The 23164-nt window shown below is 39.6% G+C and overlaps 2 protein-coding genes across 10 annotated transcripts in view; one reads left to right on the top strand and one right to left on the bottom strand.

Annotated features, from left to right (window-relative positions):
* The first annotated feature begins 1654 nt into the window (after positions 1-1654).
* Positions 1655-17837, top strand: CUNH12orf29 (chromosome unknown C12orf29 homolog). Of its 2 annotated transcripts, none has more exons than XM_036459031.2 (7): positions 1655-1888; positions 5017-5134; positions 7787-7882; positions 10546-10662; positions 12277-12474; positions 14024-14193; positions 15685-17837. In XM_036459031.2, exons 1-7 carry the CDS (start codon positions 1799-1801, stop codon positions 15871-15873), a joined length of 978 nt encoding a protein of 325 aa, XP_036314924.1. In that variant the 5' UTR covers positions 1655-1798; the 3' UTR covers positions 15874-17837. The 2 variants fall into 2 exon arrangements, with proteins under 2 accessions (XP_036314924.1, XP_036314925.1); XM_036459032.2 differs by lacking the exon at positions 1655-1888 and adding an exon at positions 2147-2439.
* Positions 16483-23164, bottom strand: part of CEP290 (centrosomal protein 290) — a 113545-nt gene continuing 106863 nt past the window's right edge. For 6 of the 8 annotated variants that reach the window (XM_045588314.1, XM_045588313.1, XM_045588319.1 and 3 more), the window contains 4 exons: positions 23080-23153; positions 22382-22476; positions 19151-19230; positions 16483-16847 (listed from right to left, as the gene is read on the bottom strand). In XM_045588314.1, coding sequence (XP_045444270.1) covers positions 16617-16847; positions 19151-19230; positions 22382-22476; positions 23080-23153 — 480 coding nt within the window. In that variant the 3' untranslated portion in view covers positions 16483-16616. Of the gene's footprint in view, positions 16848-19150; positions 19231-22016; positions 22477-23079; positions 23154-23164 lie in introns of those variants that run through there. The other 2 variants (XM_045588315.1, XM_045588318.1) reach the window with 2 other exon arrangements.

Consider the following 23164-nt stretch of genomic DNA (forward strand, 5'->3'; position numbering starts at 1 on the left):
GTCATTGCAAAGAACAGCAAATAGATCCATACATTTTGGTAATCTTTAAAATGCCCGGAATTCTAATCTCTATCTTTTATTTAAACTTTTTTTCCTTTCTTTTCTCTTTTCTTTTCTTTTCTTTTCTTTTCTTTTCTTTTCTTTTCTCTTTTCTTCTCTTCTTTCTTTCTTTCTTTCTTTCTTTCTTTCTTTCTTTCTTTCTTTCTTTCTTTCTCTCTTTCTGTTTTCCTTATTGATTTCTTTCCTATTATTAAAGTCATTCTCATCTTCAAGGGGAAGCTATGACCATATCAATGAGGATTTTTACTCTTAGTATTGAAGTGATGACAAATTTGCCTCTGCAGCTGGGGGTAGGCCCCAAAATTCTGTAAATATTTTGTGTTGGTCAAGGTAGACTCACATTGTGTCTTTCATGACAGATGCATGTTAAAACACTAGCACATCAGTCACAGAAGAAAGTATTTCTTCCAGTTTGTAATCCAGTAATACCACTTTAAGTGTGGGGACAGGTAGTAACTCCATGGTGGCTCCTCAGGCTTGTGAGAATCAGGCAAAGCTGCCAGCTAGAGTAGGAGTCCAGTTTCTAAGCCTGGACTGGTCCTGTGGCACTCTCCTGACTTGGACTCCCCTTCCTACAGCTGGCTTTGCCCCAGGCACTAACAAAACAAAGTACTGGAAGTGAAAGAGTGCTTTCTTGACTAAAATTGGTTAGCTTTATTGGTATTATTAAAAAAAGCAAGTGGGATATTTTTTAAGATAATCCTTTTTCAAAAAATGATAGAATGTCGGACCTAGAAGATTCTGTGGCAGTTTGGGAAATGACAGTTGATAGTTGTGAGGGTTATTTGTTGTGCCCTTGAGACTTATGAAGGAAGCTGCTTTCCAGGATTCCTTTGGAGGGGAAAAAAAGTCACTAATTGTTAATTATAAAATGCTAAGAAGGTCCTGGTCCCAAGTTCTTGCAGCCTGCATCAGGTGAAGCACCCACCCCAATCCTCACTTTTCTTTTGAGAAACAGTCCAAGCTGTTTTAGTTCTGCAGTTGATTGTATACAACGACTCAAGCCATTTGGACTGTGTTGGAGCTCATAGTAAGATTCCCATTAAATTAAAAAAAAAAAAATTGAGGTTGAAATCTGCTTGCAGGCATTCTTGTGGTTTGTGTTTGCACTCGGTAAAGAACATCTGAACCAATTCTGACCATATTACGGTTGAAAGCGAGGGGTAATATAAATGGCAATTATTTGTTTTGCCCCGGGTGTTTTAATTACAGCATTTTTTTTTTTAAACGTTCTTACTGGGAAACCAGTTTTCGTTCGGCTTTGGGATGTCTCTGGATATTTCTAATCTTCTACAGGGCTTCCCCCAGGAACTTATTAAAGAGAACAGGTTTCATCAGAACGGTGTTCAATCGCCATTGAAATGGTTCGTTACTTATAACTTGATATTATTTAATTATCATCAATATCGACGGTTACTACGTGTAGTTAAGTACCCGCATCCCACAAACGGCTCTCTGTTGTGTTTTTGTTTTTCCCCCCCAAGAACCCGGGGAGAAACACGTGGGAGAGAGCAGGGGGCGGGGTCTCGGCTCCAGCACTACAACTCCCAGAAGGCACCGCGGCCAGGTACGCTTCCGGCTACGTCCCCGCCCGGCGCTCAGTGTGGGCGGCCGCCGCCGCTGCGGCGCGGGGCGTGAGGAGGGTGTGGCGTGAGCGCGGCTGCAGCCTCCTCTCCCCTCAGGGACCCGTCGCCGCTCCGAGGCACGCTTCCCGCTCGCATTGCATGTCGTGCCCACCATGAGGCGCCTGGGCTCCGTGCAGCGGAAAATGCCCTGCGTGTTTGTGACGGAGGTGAAGGAGGAGCCCTCCGCCAAGAGGGAGCATCAGGTAGCTGCGCGGCCGCGCGCTCCTCCCCGCCGCGCCGGCCGCCCGTCTGCCCCGGGGGCTGGCGGGCGGGCGGGCGGGCGCGTTGGAGCCGCCGGTGGGCTGGCGTCTGCCTGCACGTTTCGCCGGGGAGGTGTGGGGTCGGGGTGTGGGGGTTTTCCGACCGGAGCCCCAGGTCTTTGTAACTTCTGTGTTGCAAGGGAGGAGGAGATCTGCGAGGGCATGTTTCTGGTCGGGCGAGTCACATTGCCCTCGCGTGGAAACGGAAAACCCACGTCTTCAACCATCTCCTTTCTTCGCAGGTCACTGCTGCTTTGGGGGAAAACTCCTTAAGTGTTTACGTAATCACCGCAGTGCAAGTGTTACCTCCTTTTTTCAAGAGGATGGTGACAGGGGCTCCCGATCTCACCAGCCTGGTTCGGCCACTCGCGATCAGACTCTCACACCAGCAATTACCTACTTAATTCTGGTTTTGGGGTCCCCATCTCAGGGTTTCCTATTCTCTCAGCACCGGGTTGTGCACCCAGAGTTCCTAGGAAACACTGATGTATAAGGTTAGGGCCATGCCTCAGTCTCTAGCAGAGCCTTGGTAGCAGAATTCCCAGGCATCAGTTGGGTGCTGCCTCCTCCTGGACCGCCAGCCCCGGACGCTATTCCCACGGCCTTGGCCTTCTGTGTCCCGGACCAAAGGGCCTTGAAGGCCATGCTATTTCTGGTCCCGTGGTGGGCACTGGATGAATATCTGTTGAATTAAAGCATGAGCCCTGGAGTCATTTCGTGCCCGTTTTCAACTCACCTTGATGCTTTTTACACCCTCTCTTTCTAGTCTCCTTTCTACTGTCATCACTGTGTTACAGTCTCAATATGTTTACACCCTAATTACTGCCTAATTGTTCTTGCCCCCAGAATGATCATTATGACGCTTTTTTTTTTCTAGTTGAAACCTCACATTTACTACTAAATGTCTGTAGCAGTAGTTGTCCAGCTTTTATTTTTTAACTCCTAACAAATCTGATCTATATGTGAGACATTGTCACTCTAGCTGTGAGTCTCAACTTTGTAGGTTGGGCAGGGAGTGTAGTTTGTGAAAGTTTCCTCCATCAGGAAAAATAAGCCCCTTCTCTTTCCCTCTGCTATTAAGAGTAGTCTATAGCATTGCTCACAGTATTAATTACAGCATAGTCTACACATCCTTAACTATAATTCAAGGCTTCCTGTTCATCAGGCCCAATCTATTCTCTAAACTCACATGAAGAGAAATCTCTGTTCTAGCGAAGTCAGTATTTTATCCTGTGCGCACACCAGGCAATGCATTCTGTCTTTATTTTTGCTGTGTACTCTCCCAGGATCACCTCCAGAATTTTTAATTTTTTGAATCAGATCTTCTCTGTGACATTAACCCTAACCCAAAATTGTAGAGGATCACTCTGCTGTCTTAGTTCTTATACACACAAGCCTTATTTTTCTAGTTAAAGTCTTTAATGGCAGTAAAGGAGGGCTTTGTGTACCACTTTTTATCTTATGTTGTCCTTTGGAGATGTCTGTAGAGGTAGATACTGGATTATGGAAGCATGTTTGTAGAAAGTGCTCCACCGGCACAGTGATCTCTTCTCCAGGATCTTTGATAAATGTAAACATAAATACACACTCACTAAGGGGCCAGACCTTGCTTCTACCACCACAGGTTAGATTGATATCTTCTGATACGTCATAAATGAGTAATAAACTCCCCGTTTACTTTTATCTTAAAAGAACTGGATCAGGCCCTGGCCAGGCAGCTTCTTAGTTGGTTAGAGTGTCTTACACCAGGGATGCAGGTTTGATCCCCGGTCAGAGCACATGTGCACATATAAGAGCCAACCAACCAATGAAAGCATAGATGGGCGGAACAACAAATCGATGTCTGTCACACGTGAATGTAATGTTTATGTTGTACTGTGTTTTTTCACATGATGTAAGATGAATGCTGCATCAAATCGTTTACACCGAAACAGTGGCATAAGCCTTTCTTGGAAATGAAAACTGACACAAGAGGCGTTGGTAGGAACCCTAGGAACAGTTCTTTCCTCCATTCTTGATGCTCTGGGCTTGTCTTCTGATAGGAAAATCATAAATGTGCAGTTTACTCCTCATAACTCTGAAAGTTCCCCTACTTGTTTTTCTTTTTAGCACTTAATCAGGCCTAACATTGTTTTGCATTTTATTACTGTTGTCTCCTCCCTCCTTGAAATGGAAGTTCCACCAAAGACAGGTACTTTTTTGTTTACCTCTCTATTTCCAAAAGCCAAAAACAATGCTTAACCCTCGGGAAGTATTTAGCAAATAGCTGCCAAACAAGTGATTGAACATGCTGAACACCTTTGCTAGGGATGCAGCACGACATGGGACATAGTTCCTGGTGGAAAGCTCATTATGGTGGATAAAGAAACATGAACATACAGAGACAGTGAAGCATCAAACTGACTGTCAGACTTCAGCGGGACGGTTAGGGAGAGGTGGGGGAGATAAGAGATCATCTGAAGAACTTGTGTGCATGCATATAAGCATAACCAATGGACACAAAACTCTGGGGGGTGAGGGCATGTATGGGAGTAGGGTCGGGGGGGGATTGGTAAGTTATGTACACATATAATACCTTAATAAAAAAATGAAAGAAAAAAAATGTGAACAATTTAATAATCTGTGTGGGAAGCCAGGTATTGCCCAAGCTGGTTGACTCCTTGGTTAGTGTTGACACCGAAGGGTCTTGTGTTCGATTCACAGTCAAGGGCACTTACCTGGCTCGCAGGTTCCATCCCAGCCGGGGTCAGCTGGGTATGGGACACAACCAATTGATGCTTCTCTCGTTCTCCCCTTTCCTTGCTCCCTCCCTTTCACTTGCTCTAGAAAGCACTGGAAAAAATATCCTTTGGTTTTATTAACAACAACAAAAGAGAAACAGGTATTGCTGTGATATCATACGGGAGGGAATGATCCCTGAGAACTTCATGGACAAAATATTTTTAAGTCATCTTAAGGATAACCAGACTGTTCCTTAAAACTAGTGAAATTATACAAACATTCCAGGTGAGAGTATGTATGAGGGTATAGATGCTGTCTGTTAAACCAGTTTTCTCTCTCTCTTTTTTAAGACATTTAAAGTTTTGGCCACTGAAACTGTAAGTCACAAGGCATTAGATGCAGATATATACAGTGCCATTCCAACAGAAAAAGTGGATGGAACATGTTGTTATGTTACTACCTACAAAGGTAAAATAAAACTTATACAAATATTATTTAGTACTTAGTACTCATTAGGGCCATCCAATTTGGTAATTGCTTTATACATGTTATCTCTAATTTTATACAGTAAGCTCTCCATTTCACAGGTATGGAAACAGAGGCTCAGAGAACTTAAGTAATTTATTCAATCTATTTATATCTATTCTATATATAAAACACCCAGTGTCCCTTCCAGTGGAATGACCAGAATGACTGGTTGCTATGATGCACACTGACCATCAGGGGGCAGATGCTCAACGAGAGAGCCTCCCCCTGGTGGTCCGTGTGCTTCCACAGTTGGAGTGCCATTCAGCCAGAAGCCAGGCTCAGGGCTAGCGAGCAGTGGTGGCGGGAACCTCTCCCACCTCTATGGCAGTGCTAAGTGGCAAGGATTGAGTAAGAGGGCAGTTAGGAGTGAGGAGTCCCAGATTGCGAGAGGGATGTCCGACTACATCCCCTGAGGGGTCCTGGATTGACAGAGGGTGCAGGATGTCTGAGGGACTTCCCCCTGCCCCACATGAATTTTGTGCACTGGGCTTCTAGTACCAAATAATTAATGAATGGAAGAACTGGTAATAGAACCTAGGTTTGTCTGACCTTAAAGCTGATCTCATTGCTGATTCATTGTTTTCATTATTATTGACAATGTCTCTGATTTATTTTATTTTAATGTACTTGGAGAAAAGTAGAAATTCAAATAGAAAGAGAAATAATCTTTTTAGTTTCTTTTGGCTAGTGAAATTACCTCAGTTCAAGCAAGAGAGATAGGACAGTTAAATGAAAACTGAATATATTTCTGGTATCAGGAAAACCCTCCTGAAATGTATTTTTTTCCATTTTTAATTGTAAAATACACATAACATAAAATTTTACCACCTTAACCATTTTCAAGTGTACACTTCAGTGGTTTGTAGTTTGCCTTGTTGTGCTACTGTTTTCACCAGAACTCTTCCTCTTCCAGTACTGAAACTTTGTGCCCATTAAACATCTCACCATTTCCTCTCCCTCTAGTCCTTGCCAACCAACATATTATTTTCTATATTTTGACTGCTGTGGGTACCTCATTACAAATACTGGAATTGTACAGTTTTTATCTTTTTTGTGACTGACTTATTTCACTTAGCATAAAATCCTTAAACTTCACCTATGTTTTATAGTATGTGTCAGAATTTCCTTTTTCAAGACTGGATAGTATCCCTTTGTATGTATATACCGCATCCATCCACTCATCCACCCATGTACACTTGGGCAGCTTCCACCTTTTGGCTATTATAAACAATGCTGCTATGACGTGTAAAAATTATCTCTTTCAGACCTGCTTCCAGTTCTTTTGCGTATATATCCAGAAGTGGAATTATTGAATCGTATAATTCTATTTTTATTTTTTTGAGGAACTTTAATAGTTTTCCATAGAAATTGCACCAGTTATATTCCTACCAACTGCACACTTCCAATTTTTCCACATCCTCACCAATACTTGTTATTTTCTGTGGGTTTTTTTTTTTTTTTTTTTTTATAGTAATGATCTTAAAGAATTGTCATTGTTTTTCTACGTGTGTTTACTAGTAAAAGGAACAAAGGTCCATTCAAACAGAAATGACAATATAATTTTAATCAGGTTTTTCTCTATTAATATGAAGAAACTTCACTGTGCATCATTATGTGGGATTATGTATAATGGTAGCAGTTGAATAAGGTTTGCTAAAGAAAACTTAGTAATGACAGAGCTTCCAGCTCACAGTTTATTACAGGTGGAGGATACATAATATAGCAAGGGTGTTAAAAGTAAGGATGTGCATCACAACCCAAGCTGTCTCACAGCAAAGGGTCAGGAGAGGCCAGGTGAAAACTGCTGCCCGCTCCACCCCACCCCACCAGGCTCTAGCAGGACACACTCTCTCAAATCAGGAACCCCGATGTGTACAAAGAACGACTTCAAAACGGGGAATCCAAATCAGAGTCTCAGCTGGGAATTGTTGTATTTTGCTGGTCACAAAAGCATCTTCCTACTAACTAAGCAGGCTCAGCAGTAGAACCCTCCCGGAGTCTCACTGAGACCAGATGCAGCTCATTAGTCTCCCTGTCATGTTTCTGTTCGTATAGAGGTAGATTCAGTTTCTCAAAAATGCTAGTTATAATAAAACATTGCCTTATAAAGGGTCACATACTTCTTTTTATCTCATTCCCATCTATATATATATATATATATATTTTTTTTTTTTTTTTAATATACTTTATTGATTTCAGAGAGGAAGGGAGAGGGGGAGAGAGATGGAAACATCAATGATGAGAGAGAATCACTGATTAGCTACCTCTTGCATATCACATCCTGGAGATCTAGCCCACTACCAGGGCATGTGCCCTGATGGGAAATCCATCATGACCTCCTGGTTCATAGGTGGACATCCAACCACAGAGCCAGGCCTGCTGGGCTTTCCCATCATTCTTTAACCAAAACTTAAGTCTTACAATATCACGTATCGCTAGCTAGGATGTGTCTGTTGGTCTGCTTATTTCAGTTTGTCTTCTAGGGTTGCTTCTCTTACAGAAGGTGACACTACTATTTATTGAAAATTTTATTCTGAAATTTATTTTAAGGTAAGTTTGTCTCCTAATATTTTTCTTTTATTATTGATTTAGGTAAACCGTATCTGTGGGCCCGATTAGATAGAAAACCTAACAAACTAGCTGAAAAAAGATTTAAAAATTTTCTACATTCAAAACAAAACTCAAAAGGTTAGTAGGTCTTTTTTTTCTTCAGCTTTTCATGATTTAATTTGCTGAAATTTGCGAGTTATTTTTTGCTGTGTTTCTATACATTGTAGCCTTATATTATAATTTACGTACTTTCGGGGGGGAAATTAGAATTGAACATTGTTCTATGTAAAAGAATTAAGATTGTTATCCTATATCTGAAAATGGTGGTGTGTCCAAAATTGAATAGCTAAAGTGTTACCCTGTTTCCCCGAAAATAAGACAGTGTCTTATATTAATTTTTGCTCCCAAAGATGCGCTAGGTCTTATTTTCAGGGGATGTCTTATTTTTCCATGAAGAATAATATGGTACACATTAATTGTTAAATGAAAATAAAGGAAATGTATTACTGTATATGGTACAATAGTACGGTAGTTGTCAACACAAACCGGACAAACTGTGAATCCTACAGTATCAAGAATTTACTCATTTATTCAATGACAATCATGTCATCATCTTCTGGAACATCATCATAACAATCCAATTCCTGAATTTCCTGGTGAATTTCTTGTGACTCCATTTCTTTCAGAATCAGTGGACCAAATCTCTCATGTTTAGCAATAGCACTGTCTTTAAATGAGTACTTCTTAAGGTAGCCTGCTCTCAGTGCATTTGCAATGCAACTGTCAGTGATTTTCTCCCATGAATTCTTCACCCAAGTCACAACTTCTTGCAGTTTAGGTTTCACAAAGTTTCCACGCTGATTTCTCTCCATTCTATTTTCAATGTAGTCATTAATTTCCATGCACAAATTGTCTTTGAATGGCTTGTTTATTGCAATATCAAGAGTCTGGAGATAGGCCGTCATTCCTGCGGGAATCATTATGTGATCTATTTTTCTTTTGTGAAGAAATGTCTTCATGTTTTTAGCGCCGTGAGTGCTGGCTGCATCCCAGACTAGCAGACCTCTTTGGCTCCCTCGCATAACAAGCGACAGCATTAAGTCGACCCACTTCCTTATAACTGCTTGTGTGGCCCAGGCCTTTTCAGTTTCAAGAATAAAATGCCCAAAACATGTTCAATCTTTTCCTTCTTGCCCTTAGAAATGATTAAAGATGGGATTTTTAGTGCCATCCAGACGAATTGCCAAAATACAGGAAACACATGCACTTTCCTAAGCAGTGGAGGGAATGTACACTAAGGAGGCACCCCGCTGTTCAATTGTTGTTTGAGATGATTGGCCCATAAACACTGCAGTTTCATCCATAGCAATCATGTTGGAAAGATTGCATTTAGAGAAGTCAGCATCATCAATAAAGGACTTGAATGCAAATGCAAGTGCTTAATAACTTGAGTATCTTCCAACCTAAACAATGTTGTAGATCTTCTTAAAGACAGTTCACTTCGCTGAAGGAAATTATCCAGCCAGTGTTATGATGCTTTGAAGTCTTTGGGGGCTATGTCAAACTGTGGTGCCATTACAAGGGCAAATTCTTGAACCTGAGCCCTATTCACAACCAAAGCCTTTGCTCTCCTGTCAACAACCCATTCACAGATCAGGTCTTCCAGCTCAGAAAATAATGGTTGCCGACCTGATCCATACTTGCGCTTTTTAGCATTTCCCTTGTCCACTTGTTCAATGAGGTTACCATACTCTGCTCGCCATTTTGGGACCAATCGGATACTCAATATCTTCTCTTTGCAGAAAGCAGTAAGATTTTGGCCCCAAGAGTCTTCCACGATTCCTTTCTTGTACCCCACAGAGTAGCTTTTTCTTTTTGCGCTCATTTCTAGGGGTAAAAAAAAGGAATTGGGGTATCAAGGTGGGGGGAGGGGGATCACTTAAAATGGCACAGGGGGAATCAGAGTGGGGAATCAAAATGGCACAGGAGAATCAGAGGGGGGATTACCATTTTAGTAACCCCTTTTGATCCTCCTGTGTCATTTTGATTGCACCCTCTGATCCTCCTGTGTCATTTTAAGTGATCCCCCTCCCTCCACCCCTGTGCCACTGAACACCTTCACCAGACATCTCCCCTACCCCTTTATCAGACATTTACCCCCTGGGGCCTGCCTGGGGACTGTCACTGGGCTTGCTGGGGCCTGGATCTGGGCTGGAGCAGGGTCTGCCACTGACTGAGAACCTTCAGTCATCATAAGGGCAGCTGAGAGCAGCAGGAAGTGTCACCAGAGACAGACCAGCACTCACCACCTTCGCCAGGTCCCGTGAGCTCTAATCCTCCTGTTTTTCTACATGCATCTGCGAAAGTCTCCTCCTCTCTCCCACCCCGAGCTCACAGCTCACTCAGACCTCTGCTCCGCCTCCACGCAGTAGTAAGGACAGGACTCCGCGTAATGTCACTGGTTGCTAGACTTCAGTCGGTGCAGCCCTAGCGACCAGTTTACGATAAATTTTCATTCTGAGACAGAGCCTAGGGGGGGCCTTATTTTTGGGGGGATGCCTTATATTTCACTCAGAAGGAAACCTGTAAGTAGATCTTATTTTCGGAGGATGTTTTATTTTCGGGGAAACACGGTAGTACCCTAACCCTGAGAAGTATAGTCACATTGTGGTGATAATGAATGGAGAATAATTATATGATACCTGATATTATGGGGTTTATTAGCTATTCCCACTTCAAACTTTTCAGCATTTTATATTTTTTAAAGTACTACTACTAATAAGATTATCTGATTCTTTTAGAATTTTTTTGGAATGTTGAGGAGGACTTCAAACCTGTTCCAGAGTGCTGGATTCCAGCGAAGGAAATTGAACAATTAAATGGAAATCCGATGCCTGATGAAAATGGACACATTCCTGGTATTATGAAATCTCTACTAAAATGCAGTTTTGTGTTTACTAATATAAAGAACAAAAGATCCATTTGATCAAAAATTATGGAATCTCACTTTTAGTTTTTCATGGTATTTATCTGTTTAGCACAAAATTTGAGTCTAATTTATGTTAAGTAACAGTTATACCAAAGATGTTTGTTTCATATAGAGAATGTCCTATCTGTTTAGAATCCTAAGAATGGACAGTTTACTACCTGTAGTCTGTGGAAATAAAGTGTTGAGTGGAAACAGCCTTGAAGTTGTCAGGATAGACGATATAATTGATCTTTTCTGAAATGAGATATTAAGCAGCCTTTACTTTTTTAATTGAGGATAATAATGTGTATATTTTTTTGCAAAGGTCCTGGAAGACTGTTTTAATTAAGGGAGGTGAAAATAAATATTTCACAGAGTTTTACTAGAGAAGAGAAAATTTTTGCAGAAGTGTGCTGAGTAGAAAGATACCCAAATTAAGGTTCAGGTTAACAGGCATATCTCGATTACCTGTAAGGTGCAAAGTACTCTTAGGTTCTGGTAATACAAAATGAAGATCAGAACCTCAAAGATCTGATTCTCAAAGATCTTGTAGACATGATGGGAAAATCCATCAATAACAGTATGATTTAAGAATCAAAAGGAAGAGATACACAGATTACAGTTAGAGGAAAGAGGAAGAATTCATACTCCAATCTGGTGGCTAGAGAAGGTTTACTAGTAAGGGGAGTGACATCTGTACTGAAGCTTAAGAACCAGGAAATTAGCTGAAAGGAAGGGAGAGGATCTACTTAGGCACACCCCGGTGGAGTCCTTATTTAACACTTTATTTTGGCTGGAATGTTTGAGTGAATGACATTTGAGGCGATTTTAAAATTTGAGGCTGGAGATCTGAAATGGGCTCAGATTTTAAAAGGTTTGTGTTCCATCTAAAGGAATTTGAAGTTTGTCATGAAGATTATAAATTTACATTTTTAAAAGTGGAACTAAGATAAAAATGGAGGGGGGAGGGGGGGGCTTCCGGAGACTAGTATACCAAGAAAAAGGTCATTATAGTAACCTTGGGTAATGACAGCCACAGATATGATGGCCACAATGTTGTATGTCATAGCAAGCACAATGAGGAACTTTATTCTAGCAACTGAAGTAGGATGGGAATAGTAGTAACATTCAATAAGTACGAATCAAACACTTTTCAGTAAATATGGAGACAGTACAATAAATTGTAGAACAGTTATGTCTGTTGTCCTGGAAATAAGAGAAGGAGAGAGAAAACTTAATTTTAAAAAAGGATTTTAATTCTGTATCTTAAAATGGTGCTCAATTCTTACTGAAAAGTTAAAAATTTTCTAGTAAAAATGCTGAGTGCTCTATAGTGAATAATCAAGTTAATTTCTCAACAAGATAAAAATGAAACGTTATAATTTAAAAAATTATTATGATTTAAAAAGTAGTAAAACTGTTATTTCTACTGAATTTAAAAATGACTCTGTAATACAATATCCAGAAATATGGAAAATTTATAACAAAAATAAAAATTACCTTGTGTCAATGCAGAGAAAGACAATGCCAAAAAAAACCCCCACTTTTTTTCTTTAAATGATAGGGTGGGTACCAGTGGAGAAAAACAACAAGCAGTATTGCTGGCATTCCTCTGTAGTTAATTATGAATTCGAAATAGCCCTGGTACTGAAGCATCATCCTGATGATTCTGGTCTTTTGGAAATTACTGCAGTGCCACTGTCAGACCTCTTAGAACAGACGCTGGAGCTTATCGGGACAAATATTAATGGAAACCCATATGGTGAGTAAAGCCTTTTTCTGTTCAGTTGTAGTTATAATAATTCATTTATAAGGGCAACCTAGGTTCAGCTTACACACAAACACAGAAAAGTGACTGATAAACTTAAGTAGCCTAGAGCAGTGGTCGACAAACTCATTAGTCAACAGAGTCAAATCAACAGTACAACGATTGAAATTTCTCTTGAGAGCCGAAAACTGACTTCTGTGCATGGGCCACTAAGTTTCAATCGCACTGTACGTGTGCACCCACACATGGAAGAGCCACACGTAAGGGGCCAAAGAGCTGCATGTGGGTCGCGAGCCTCAGTTTGCCGACCACGGGCCTAGGGTAATAGCTATTTCTTTTAATTTTATGTCTATGGAGAAATTTACCTAATCGTTTTATTAGTACAAAATGTTGATGTTTAGCCTCTTGTTCTTTCTTATAATCTATATAATAAAAGGCTAATATGCAAATAGACTGAACAGACCTGTTGCCATGGCGCACACTAAAAACCAGGGGGCAGATGCTCAACATAGGAGCTGCCCCCTGGTGGTCAGCACGCTCCCACAGGGAGAGCGCATCTCAGCCAAAAGCCAGACTCACAGTTGGTGAGTGCAGTGGTGGTAGTGAGAGTCTCTCCCACCTCCACAGCAGTCAGACATTCCCTGAGGGCTGCAGAACTGCAAGAGGACTCAGGCTGGGCTGAGGGACAACCTCATCCCTCACCCCCACCCCATGTGCATGAATTTTGTGCACCAGGCCTCTAGTAACATTATAAAACTACAGTTAAGTATAAAAGGTAATTACTCAAGTGTAACTTTTCATTGCTTTTTAAAATTTAGGTGAATTGAGATGAATGAAAATGATGGTATGCTTTTCATGACTAGGTAAATAGTGTAGCATTAATAGCTGAGTGTAAAGTGAGTGAAGAATTGGCAGTGAATAATGGATTGAGTACAAGTCCCAGGGACACTATGGAGTACATTGTTGACGGGGGGATGGATGAAGACACACCCAAGAACAGTGCAGCCTGAATGGCAAAATCCTATCTAAAGGTCAGAAGCAGACTGATTGGCAGAAAGAAGCTAAGGAAGTAATAATACAAATTGTCAAAATGTGGCATGGCTGTTTGGCAAACATTGAATAATAGTTGAATGTGGCTAATGATGTAGGGCGTAGAGCATGGGTTGGTGGACTTTTTTTATAAAAGGCCAGATAGGAAAGATTTAGGTTTTATGGGCCATACCTCTGAAACAGGCCATGGATAGTACTTAAATGAATAGTAATGGTTATGTTCCATTATCATTATTTATGAAAGCAAGCATCTGGCTAGATTTTGCCCACAGGTCATAGTCTGATATAGAGTGCACAAAGGTAGAATTTAATCTTAATGGGATATGGTGCCACTTTTGAGGGAGAGTGCTTATAGCATATCTCTGCAAGGAAACCAACTAAACTTTTTGATAAATATATTCTTAAATATTTTAAAAGACTTTTTTATTTGGAAAGGTAAATGTTCTTATTCTTGAAACCTTTGTATAGCTAATGGCAAGATTTTATCATTTAGGATTAGGAAGCAAGAAGCATCCATTACATCTTCTTATACCACATGGAGCATTTCAAATAAGAAATCTACCTTCCTTGAAGCACAGTGATCTGTTGTCCTGGTTTGAAGGTTGCAGAGAGGGTAAAATTGAAGGAATAGTATGGCATTGCAATGATGGCTGTTTAATCAAGGTAATGGCAGAAAACAGCTGGTGGAGTTATGTCCTCTTATATTCCTCAGAGTAGAAGTGCAACTAAAATGTTTTCTACTAATTGCAGTAATTCTGATGGTGCACTCAAATTTAATTTATCTCACATGCCACCATTCTTATATGATAGTGTTTTCCAGTGTTCTGTGAGGCATCAGTTCTAGATGTGTTTCAGAACTAAAGTTATAGAAATGTCTGGAAAACCCTGCATACAACATATTCCTTTCTTGGAAATTCATGTTGCATATTAGTGCTCTGAGACATTCTATAATGACAGCTTTTAATCCTGTTTAATACAGAATTTCCCAAACTCACTTGGTTATAGAGTTTGGTTGTTTAGAAAGAACCAAGGGTCAGTTAACATATACAGAATGAATTATATTTTGTGCCCTTTCCGTTTGTCTCCTGGACTTGACTATTTGGTTTCTTATAGGTTCTTAAAATTCATGTTCAAAACTGGACCTAGTTATATCAACCCCCTGACTCCCAACAGTTCACTGAAGCCAAAAACTTAAGATACATTTTTAACCCCACTCTCCATTACTTCATACATACAATTATCAGTTCTTAAAGATTCTGGTCTATTGAATCTGTATCTTTCTCCAACCAATTAGTTGTTAATTTGAATTTAAGCCCAGATTCACAGCTTGAGTTGTTATATCACCCTCTTAAACATTAACTTTCAGTGTTATTCTTGTCCTGTTCATTCTTTATAAATGAATGAGAATGTTACTTCCTTCATAAAAATGTTTAATGACATTAAGATTTTTCATGATCTGGCCCCTACTCAACTTTCTGGAACTGCCTCCACCCCCATATCCCAAACATATCCATATTGTATATATTCTAACCATACTTAAATAATTACAGAGAAAATATACACCTTTCTGTCACATGATATTCCCTTTGTTAGATCAGTGGCCGGCAAACTCATTAGTCAACAGAGCCAAATATCAACAATACAACGATTGAAATTTCTTTTGAGAGCCGAAAACTAACTTTTGCGCATGGGCCACGAAGTTTCAATCACACTGTACATGTGTGCCCACATGTGGTATTTTGTGGAAGAGCCACACTCAAGGGGCCAAAGAGCCACATGTGGCTTGCGAGCACAGGTTTGCCGACCACTGGGTTAGGCTGTGTCCCTAGCCATAGTTGGTTAGCTTCTGAACTTATTAACAGACTATTATTAAATATTTTGGAGCCCCTAATTTGTGTTCCTGGCATGTTTCCAGGTATTACAAAGACCAGGTGAACAATGTCTGTCTCATGAAGCTCACATTTTAATGGGGAAGATAGATAGTACACAGATATGTAGTATGTCAGGGGGAGAAGCAGCTATGAAAAAAAATAAAGGGTAGGATAAAGTGGAGCCTTAAATAGTGCCTGGAAGATGGTAGGCACACAAAATAAATATTTTTAAGTCAATGAAGAAAATGCAGTTTAGAGCTAATACCTTCCTTTCTCTTTCCAGGTCCATCGCCATCATCTTGGCTTATGCTGGCCAATTCCAGATACTTACATGAATTCAAAACCGGTTATTATTAACATGAACTTGAACAAACGTGACTATGCTTTTGATACTAAGTGTCTATTTAATCATTTTTCAAAAATAGATCATCAGAAATTTAGTAGGCTCAAAGATATAATACTCGATGAATAGACTGGAAATGTCATTAAAAACCAGCTTCATTGTTGTTATATTTGAATCTTGAATATTCTGCTCTGTGTAAAAGGTGAAAATATCTCAAGGTTCCTATTTATTGTTCAGTGTCTAATGGAGAAATAAGTCTTCCAGCATTTGAAGAAATGAATTTTCCAGTTGGAAATAACTAGTCAAAGTCTTATTTGCAATTAGCAAATTTTAACCTCTGGATTTAAAAATGTAAGTAATAGTAAGCTCTCCAGCTTGTACAAAGGGTTGGATTCTGTCCACTATAACTGAATAGTAATTTAAAGATAACAATGAAACCAACAATTTTGGATGATTTACTTTCAAAGTTAAATACCTAAAGCTGAGTTTAATCTAACCTTGCTTGACATTTAACAAGACATATGGCTCAGCCTTATTGTGTGTATACATATAAAATTTAAGAACCATGACACATATATAAATAGGTAAGAATATAAAACCCCAATTTTAAATGTTAAAAATTGTTACTCTCGTATTTAAAGCTTAAAACATTATGAATGTACAGAAGTTCACTATATCTCATTGCCTACATGATAGTCATAATTTAACTTTTAAAAATTTTTCAAATATATACTTTTCTAATGTGTTAAAAAATTTATACAACTTTATTTACTAAAATATCAAATTCAGGTAAAGGTACAGGGTATTGGAAAGGATATCATGTAGGTCAGAGACTTGTAAATAGTTAAATAAAAACTAATTATAACTGGCCCTTAGAAAGTGGGGAAATTGACAGGACTTCCCTCTTCATCTTCAAACTGTTCAGAAACAGTAACAGGACTAGTTAATTCAACTCCAAATTGTTCAGAAAGTTTTTTTAACTTCTCTTCTAAAAGAATATTTTTTTTCACTTCTTCTTTGTAGTTATACTTAAGATCTTCAATTTCTTCAAAAAACGATGGATCAAAATTTTCCAGTTCTTTCTTCAGCTTTTTTATTTCCTCCTAAGAGAAACATATTGTCTTTTAAAGACATCAAACTATATATATAAAAGCCTAAGGGACCATTACGACCAGATAATAGCTATGATGTGCACTGACTACCAGAGGGCAGACACTCAATGTAGGAGCTGCCCCCTGGTGGTCAGTGGGCTCCCACACCCAAACTCCCATGGCTGGCCAACTTCCCATGGCCCTTCCCACCAGCTGGCCGCCACCTGGCGTGATCAGCCCCAATCATTGGCCAGGCTGAGGGACCCTACCCATGCACAAATTTGTACACTAAGCCTCTAGTGAGTATATAACGCTCTTAGGTTTAAATTAAAAGATTAACTTATAAACATGAGCACCGAAGTAACTTGAATAGCAAATATAAAGACTGAAGTATTAAGATTTTGTTAATAAGGTTTTATCGTGCAGTATAAGTAACTAACTTGACTTGCCAAATCAAATTATCTGTTCTGTAAGTTATATCCTAGTCTTTGACTAAAATTTATTCGTTCTTAGAGGGGGCTTTAATCTTTCTCCAAAAGCATACTCTCAGATACTCAGTGAGGCAAGCAAAAAGACATGGCTATTCACGTGGCATTAAGATTGCTTTAGTTATGATTTTTTATAGCTTAAGCTTCATTTATATTTTCTTTACAAACATGTTATTTGTAATGAATAATGGTCAATTTCTTATAAATATATTTATGATCAGGGCAATTCTAGGGCTTCTTGCCTAAGAGCTATGCATCTAGTGAAGAGGCAATTTGAGCTTTAAAATAGCCAATAATCACTAGTTAACTTTCGTATCATGTTCTTTTCTACTTATAGGTTCATGAAAGACATATAGCATAGCAAATATCTTTTTAAGAGAGGGGAACTATTCCTGAAAAGACTTTCAAAAGAAAATAAAAGACACTGTTCGCTATGTGACCAAAAACTTAAGATAATATTAAAGTGAGTTCTATATTTGTGACAATTAAAAAATAAATTTACTTTTTAATCCTATTTGTTTTATCTCAGTTTTTTTGGTAGCTCTTTTATATTTCTTAACAGATGAATATAATGGACTTTGCAATGTCAAGGTCAAATATAAAATGTAGTCCCAGGAATTTTTATGATACAGACTTAAAATTCAAACATGGTGACCATAAAACCTTTCATAAGCTATTTTCATAAAACATTTATCCTATATAATAAAAGCCTAATAACCTAAGTGGTCATCATCTGTTCAACCAATCAAAGGGTAATATGCAAATGATGTGTTATTGCTGCTCAACTGCTCGCTATGATGGCCACTGACCAACAGGGGGCAGACAGTCAACCATTCACTATGACATGCACTGACCACCAGGGGGCAGACTCGAACTGGTAGGTTAGCTTGCTGCTGGGGTCTGGCTGATCAGGACTGACCGAGGAGGGCTGGACATGCCCTGGAGCCCTCCCACGGTCCCTCCCCAGCTGGCCAACCTCCCATGTCCCTTCCTGGCCCCAATTGTGCACTGGTGGGGTCCGTTGGTCTGGCCTGCTCCCTCTTGCAATCCAGGACCCCTTGGGGGATGTCAGAGTTGGTTTTGGCTGAATCTTATAGGCCATGCTGAGGGACCACACTGGTACACAATTCATGCACCGGACCTCTAGTAATACTATCTTATGTAATAATCCTATATAATTAAAGGGTAATATGCAAATAGACTGAATGGCAGAACAACCAAACAAAGCGTAATATGCTAATGAAATGCTAAGGCTGCTCAGTTGCTCACTATGTTGTGCACTGACCACCAGGGGGAAGTCGGTCAACTGGTCAACCAGTCACTATCATGTGCACTGACCACCAGGGAGCAGATGCTCCAACTGATAGGCTAGCTTACTGCTGGGGTCTAGCCCATAAGGACTGAATGAAATAGGCTGGACATGTCCTGGAGGCCTCCCATGGTCCTCACCCCAGCCCAATTGTGCACCGGTGGGGTTCCTCAGCCTGGCCTATGCCCTCTCAACAATCCGGGACCCCTTGGGGGATGTCAGTGGGCCAGTTTCAGCCCAATCCCACAGACACTCCCCTTGGGAGGGTGCCCGATGCAGGGCTCAGGGCTGGCTAGTGCTGCTGTGGCACACGGGCCTCTCCTGATCGGGATTGATTGGGTGTGAGCCTGTGGCAGACACTGTGAGGCAGGGATGAGCAGAACGGCAGGTAGGAGATGCAGGCGGCGTTGAACTGTGGGTTTCAGCCCAATCCCTGCAGGCCACCCAGAGGGACCCCACCTCTGCATGAATTTGTGCATTGGGCCTTTAGTAATACTATAATTAAATATATTATTTACCTTCAAATGCTGCTTTTCTAGATCTGACGTTTTCAGCTGTGTCTCTAGATCCTTTATCTTTTCCTTTAGTTGATCATGATCTGCCAGAAAAAAAAAATCTATATATGTAAAACGCTAATATGCAAACTGTCCCCTCGGGGAGTTTAATTGCTATGATATGCACTGACCACCAGGGGGCGGCGCAAAACAAAGGAAGGCCCCAGCCAGCAGCCATAAGGCCCCAATCGGCCCTGATCGCCAGCCAGGCCTACGGACTCTACCCATGCACAATTTCATGCACTGGGTCTCCCTCCCTCTCCCTCCCCCCAGCTTTTTATTTTAAGATAATGGGATATGTTTTAGAGATTAAGGAGAAAACTTATGAAACTAGAGCCTGGAAATGTGCCATTTTATGGATGAAACATTAGGCTATGAATACTATATGTTACCTCTATTGGATAACGTAATTTCATGGCAAAGAGAAAAAACATTTGCCAGATATTCAATGTAAACAGTGAGGCTAACTTTTTACATGGAAGAAACTTATTTTCTAAAGAAAAATTCTTAAGCCAAGAAAATTTAGTACTAAAAGTACAACAGGAGAATAAGTAGACTGTTAGGTAAGGTAAGGGGCTACAACCATAAGCTGCTCAAATTGCCCGTTACCTAGCAGCATTGAATAGTCCATGTAGGTCATTACTCAATTACCGGGTAACTGCCATATAGAAAACGTGGGAGGCAGGATGGATAACACAAACATGACTAAGTCCTGATACTTAGGTGGAAAGGGTAAGGACAAAAACAGCATAAGGGCTTTAATTTATGGATTTCCTCCCCAGAGTTAACATCTAATTTTATAATGAGAATCAATGGGCAAATGGTATTTTTGCTGTAATTGCCGTCTTCTGGAAACATACTTTCTTTAAATTAAACACTTCCTATATTATGTCATGTGGTCATTTCCCAGTCATTGAAGGGCATAATTAAAAAAGCAATAATGAAGTTTAGGAAAATAATGGGCAATAAGCACATTGTTATGAATGGGATCAGACATACATTCTATTAAGGTGCCTATTAAAGGGTCCTCTAATTATAAGTTGGAGACAGGAAATATTTTTCTCACCCTTTTTTATGGAAATAGCAGAACCCATCTTCCTTTGGAAGGTAGAGCAAAATCGTACTTTTCAAAGCTTCCCTCACCTTTGCAGAAAGTGCTAATGTTTTTTTTATAGAATTGATTCTTAATCACTGGGATGCCGTATTGAGAAGATTGTCTAATCAGTAGGCTGCTGTATATTACAGTGATTGGTAATGTGTAGTATTTTTCAAAAGTTAGTTTAATGACTACTTATATTAAAATAGAATTTCCATAACAGTTAAGGCTTGATTTTGAGCCTTAACCTTTGAAATACAATATGGGGGTTCAGAAATTCCCTTTCAGGAAATAGGTTTAGAACTTGCCTATTATTAACAGCAATGCCAGGTCTTTGATCTACTGTGTCTAGTCCCCTACACCAAGCTAGCTGCTTTGAGAGATACCATTGAGAGAGAGGTTATATGTACTTTTAATCACCAAGTGGCAATGCAGCATACTGGTCAATGGCAGGATATAGAGAGAAGCTTTGGAGTTTCCTAGATTCAGTTTCATCCTGCCTCTGCCACTTTCTACCTGTTTTGACCCTGGGGACAGGTAACTTAACCTCTTCAAACTTGTTTATTAGGAAAAGGGAGACAATAGGACCCACCATACAGGATTATAAATTATAAATGGTCATAAAAGATTTACCATAGTGTCTGGTACAAGTCATACCACATGACAGCTTTAATACAAAGTAGCAACAAGATTATGACTACGTGAGTAAGCTACATGAAGTAATGTTAATTGGCATAATTCTTTGGCAGAAAATTAATATTAATTGGCATAATTCTTTGACAGAGAATTTGCCATTTCCATCAAGCGTCAAACATACAGCTCAAAGAATCAATTCTCATTATTTATAATAGTTATGGTCTATAAAGTCAACACAATGAATTAGTGAATATTGAACCATTGCTCTTAAGAGAAAATTTTATATAGATAGATAGATATAGATATAGATAGATATAGAAATAGATATATAATCTACACCTATATCTAAACATATACATATATCTCAAGATTATAATCCTAAGTGCCAAATAGCTTTCCCGAGGCTGTCTCACTACCCAGTGTGAGAACTGGGATTCAAACCTAGTCCAGCTGGCCCTAGAACCTTATCTTCTGGCCCTAAATTGCACTGCCCCCTACTGTCTCCATCCTCTGGTCATCTCTGTATAAAAGCTGAACAAGAATGCAGAGGTCACCTTGTTGGATCTCATCGGGAAAGTGTGGGTCTGACATTTTTTACTGCTCTATTTTCATACCTTGAGTACTGATTTTGGGGTTACAAGTAAATTTTAGTAAGTGAACTCAGGAATACAGAATCTGCAAATAGTATAATATATTCAGTGTGTGTGTGTGTGTGTGTGTGTGTGTGTGTGTATCCTATATAATAAAAGGCTAATATACAAATTGTCCCTTCAGGAGTTTGGGAATTCTGGCGCTCACTATGATGTGTGCTGACCACCAGGGGGTAGCGTGGAACATGGTGGTTGACCAGTAGAGGTCTTGGCGGTAGGGCACTGAGGTAGCGAGGGAAGGAGGAGTTGGGGAGGCAGAGAGATGGAAAACCTGATTGGCCTTGATTGCCAGCCAGGCTTAGGGACCCTACCCATGCACAAATTTCGTGCACTGCGCCTCTAGTATATACATAAGCACATAAGAATAGGGGAATGACTAGCAATCACTTTTGAATGAGAAAAGGGGGTAGAAGGATAGACATTACTTTGTTAAAGGAAAAAAAAAGAATACTTATACATGTAGTTTATGTAGTTTTTAACAAGATTACAATAACATTTAGGAAAAACATGTTCAGAGGGTTTAAAAGGACCTATATTTAAAAACTGGAAGCAACAATCATCACTCAGCACTGTATCCTGATTAAATCTGTAACACCAAATGGAACACAAGGAGGAAAAAAACATTTACGTACTTGCTAAGGGCTCGATGGAAATAATATTAATGGAGGAAGAGATAGCTCCACAAAACTTATATTGGGATTGGACTTTATAGGAAGAAAGATATCAGAAACCTGCGAACAAACAAAAAATGCAAACCCTAATTCAAAACCTCAGTTACCTAACATGCTATAAGTTTGCTATAAAATACATTACCATGTAAGGTGCCCTCACCTCCGCCTTGGTCTTTGTGTACTTCTGCCTGATGGATTAATTCTTCTTTTTCTTTTTCCAGCTTACTATTAGCTAATCTAGAGCACAATGGTAATGTTATTAAGACAAAACAAAACAAAACAAACAAAAAAAACCCCACTGTTTCACAAAATATATGGCATTTCCAATGAACTGTAATATATAGTGCTTAGAATTCACTGATATTTATAAAGGCATTCGTTTACTTTCCCTGCTGCAATATTACCATTCTTAAAGAAAGATCACAGAATCAAAAATCTTCATGTTTTTCTTAAAATCTGACCTGATGTTATTTGCAAGAGTAGTTTTCCTACTGGAAGAGCTCATGAGAGCATGCTACTCAGAACCTGGTAAGTAAAGGCTTCTTTCCTGCCTCTTTCTTTAGTATTTGCCTCTGAAAAGTTCAGGTTTAATGCACCCTGTGCTACTAAGAAAGTTTAAACTACATTACAAACTTGATACTTATATTAGGACCTGGTCTACTATGATTTTCCTCCCAGCATCTATTATATAAAAGATAAAATGATTGAAATTAGGAAGATAAAATAAGGCTGGTCAGCCTCTTAGGTAGCATGGTTGAAAAATCTTATTCTCTAGATATAGTAAACCTGGTTAAAAAAAAAGATAAAAAGGAAGAGTTGTCACATGAAGAGATAATGTACCTGAGAACCTGAAGCTCCCTTTGAAGGCCTTGCTTTGTTTCAGCACCTTCAGGAATATGTTTGAGAATCTCAATCTTCGGGCACA

The sequence above is a fragment of the Pipistrellus kuhlii genome, unplaced genomic scaffold, assembly GCF_014108245.1.
Source record: "Pipistrellus kuhlii isolate mPipKuh1 unplaced genomic scaffold, mPipKuh1.p scaffold_m20_p_3, whole genome shotgun sequence".
NCBI lineage: Eukaryota > Metazoa > Chordata > Mammalia > Chiroptera > Vespertilionidae > Pipistrellus > Pipistrellus kuhlii.